We start from the raw sequence: 3,091 nt of genomic DNA on the forward strand, positions 1-3,091 counted from the left end.
AAGGTATCAATACCAATAGACTGTACTAAACAAAATGAAACCAACCCATAATTATGATCTTTAAATACTATGACACAACCTGCACGACCGGGACTAGCTACCAAAAGAGAAACCATTCGCGTTAATTTTCACTCAACCATACAATAAGCACATCTTGAGTAGCTATTTGTTTGTGGTATACCTTCCATAAGAAGAAACAAAATTTGTGTGGCCGAGACCTCGACCAAATACTTAGGTTCTTCGTCTCCAAATCCCTCTCCTTTGCAAACCAAGAATAAGCCGACTTTACCGTAAAGATCCGTTTTTTATCAATCGACCAAGAAAGATTGTCCTCTTCAGACCCCACACATATATACAGGATGCTAGAAATGAGGTCAGTTACTTCTTCAGTTTGAGAATCGAAGAGTCTTCTACTTAACCAAAATTCCAAGCCTCCTCATTAGCTATGGGTTCCGCAGATTGTTTGATAGTCCAATTCTTAGTAGTGGCAATCCGATAAATATGAGGATATTTCAGGTTCAAGGGTTGATTTCCAACCCAAGTATCTTCCCAAAATCTAATAGTATTTTCATCCCCCACATTCAGATTCGAGCAAAGTTTAAAACAATTTAACATAGAATAAATACCTTTCCAAACTCAGTATTTGTTGGGAGGTTTCGGCTTTTCGGTCTCTCTCTCAAAGTGGATTGTATTATATTTGGAGGTCATGGCTTTCCTCCATAAGGCTGTCTTTTCTTTATTAAAACGCCACCACCACTTTGAAATCAAGGCCCTGTTCATATTCTTCAAGGATTTGATACCTAAGCCTCCTGATTTGAGAGGAGTGCGACATTTCTTCCAAGACACATAGTGATAACCTTTTTTCGTTTCCGAAGGGTCCCATAGGAAGTCTCTGATTACTTTCTCAAGAACTTTGATAACTTTTGGAGGAGCAATAAACAAAGATAACATATATATCAGAATGCTGGATACGACACTTTTAGTTAGATTTAATTTACCCGCTTTCGAGAGACTCGATCTTTTCCACGAGCAAAGTCTACTCTTGCACTTCTCGATGAGGGCTTCCCATTTGATTGATGATGAAGAATCGCCTAGAGGGATACACAAATAAGAGGAGGGGAGAATTTCCGTCTTGCATCCCAACATTGCTGTCATGGAGTCTATGTTTCTCGCCCCCGCAACACCAAAAAGGCCACATTTTGCAAAATTAATTTTCAGGCCTGAAACCATCTCGAAACCAATCAAATAGTATCTCAAGTAATTCATCTGGTCTGGAGATTCATCTAAGAAAACCAAAGTGTCGTCTGCATATTGTAGATAACTCACTGTGAACCCATTCTGGTTCATAGCAAAACCCCCTATGTGTTCTTGTTCGTGACCCAATTGCAGCATCAAATTTAGAGCTTCCGAAACTATCATAAATAAGAACGGGGAAAGAGTATCACCTTGAGTTAGCCCTTTTCCAGTAATGAACTTTGTGTGATACGACCCATTGATTAAGACAAAAAATGGAGTATTATTAATACAACCATGTATCCATTTACGCCAAAGTTCCCCAACCCTCATTTTTTGCATAACTTCATCAACGAATTCCCATGAGACGTTATCAAACGTCTTTTCGAAATCAATTTTACAAATGACTCCAGGTATACCACTTTTCATTCTCGAATCAATACATTCATTTGCAATCAAAACACAATCTAGAATTTGTCTTCCCTTAATAAAATCCGACTATTGATCCGAAATCAAGGTGGGAAGCACCACTTTAAGTCTCTCTGCTAGCACCTTGGAGATCATCTTACAAACACTATTCAAAAGACCAATGAGTCTGAAATCTTTTATTTCCTCTACAACTTCTTTTTTCGGAATTAAAGAGAGAAAATATTTTTCAATCTCCAGTTTAGAGTTTCCCTACGATTAAAATCATTCACCACCTTCGTGATATCTTTCCCCGTGAAGTTCCAACATCTGGAAATGATCATCACCTGAAAACCAACCAGGCCCAGAGTCCGACCATGTCCTAGCTTCTTCAATGCCGCTACACATTCTTGTTATGTAATGGTAGCCTCTAGCCCAATCTTGTTCTGTAATGCCCCAAAAGTTAATTGTGAAGGAAAATAGTCTCACATTGCTAATATCTTCTTATAATAAACATTGAGTATAAACTGGAAGGACCACTCCCCTCATTGTCACTCCACCAAACAAGACACACGCAATTTATCACTGCCACCCAAAGCAAGTTCTTAATTAGCAAGTTCTTAATTTATCGCTGCCTATTTAAACCTGGCTTGATTTGGGTATACCCAGATTAATTGGGGTATACCCAATTTTAAAGGGACACTTTTTGTGGGTTTTAGGGTGAGTCCTAATGGGTAAGTTACAAAACTACCCTTACCTTTTAAAAACATATTACCCTAAATCGGTTTTAAATTTTTCTTCATTTCATCTTCTTCCTCTCCTCCTCCACAACCCTACCGTCTCCATCACCCCCCCCCCCCCCACCACCACCAAAACTCGACGATTAACTCATCGAAATCGTCGATTCGAAAACTACGATTAATCTGCAAAAATGGATCCGCCACCACCTAGGGCTAGTATGATGAAACAAACCAATAGAAAGCGCAATGTATACAATCCAGAAATTGCAAAACTAGTTCATCAAAAAGAAAAGAAAATAACCGTCGAAGAAGGAGAATTCGCAGGCGCTGAAACACGCGAAATGGTGCGATTAAGAAAGTAAGGGCATACTTAACTCACTCTAGTACTTCAATTTCATGTTTGCATGTCAAATTAGGTCAGAAAATTCGAATTTGTGAATTTGCAGTTGCGACGCAGGCAAGGTATTTTTTATCGACCTTGCCGGTTTTTCATAGTTAGGGTTTGGCCGGCAAGCTATCAGGTTGAAGAACTTGCCGGTTATATAGTTTTTGTAACTGATATTAACAGGTCCTGCAGGTTATTCAATTTCATACCTTGCCGGCTTCATTTTTTTAAAGTAGTCGGCATCTTATTATGTTTTACCCTGCCGGCTACTTTTCTTTGAAAGTCTCCTGATGCCTAGATGTTTTGCACCCGGAAGGGTATATTTTTA

The 3,091-nt window shown here is 39.0% G+C and overlaps 1 protein-coding gene across 1 annotated transcript; it reads right to left on the minus strand.

Annotated features, from left to right (window-relative positions):
- Nucleotides 1-636: 636 nt before the first annotated feature.
- LOC113359036 lies at nucleotides 637-1,662 on the minus strand. Its single transcript, XM_026602734.1, has one exon. The coding sequence runs from the start codon at nucleotides 1,660-1,662 to the stop codon at nucleotides 637-639; it is 1,026 nt and encodes a 341-aa protein (XP_026458519.1).
- Nucleotides 1,663-3,091: the final 1,429 nt, after the last annotated feature.

The sequence above is a fragment of the Papaver somniferum genome, chromosome 3 (genome assembly GCF_003573695.1).
Source record: "Papaver somniferum cultivar HN1 chromosome 3, ASM357369v1, whole genome shotgun sequence".
NCBI lineage: Eukaryota > Viridiplantae > Streptophyta > Magnoliopsida > Ranunculales > Papaveraceae > Papaver > Papaver somniferum.

What these genes read in the sequence shown, in the direction of transcription:
- LOC113359036 (XM_026602734.1), bottom strand. Translation starts at nt 1,662, where the DNA reads ATGAAAAGTGGTATACCTGGAGTCATTTGTAAAATTGATTTCGAAAAG.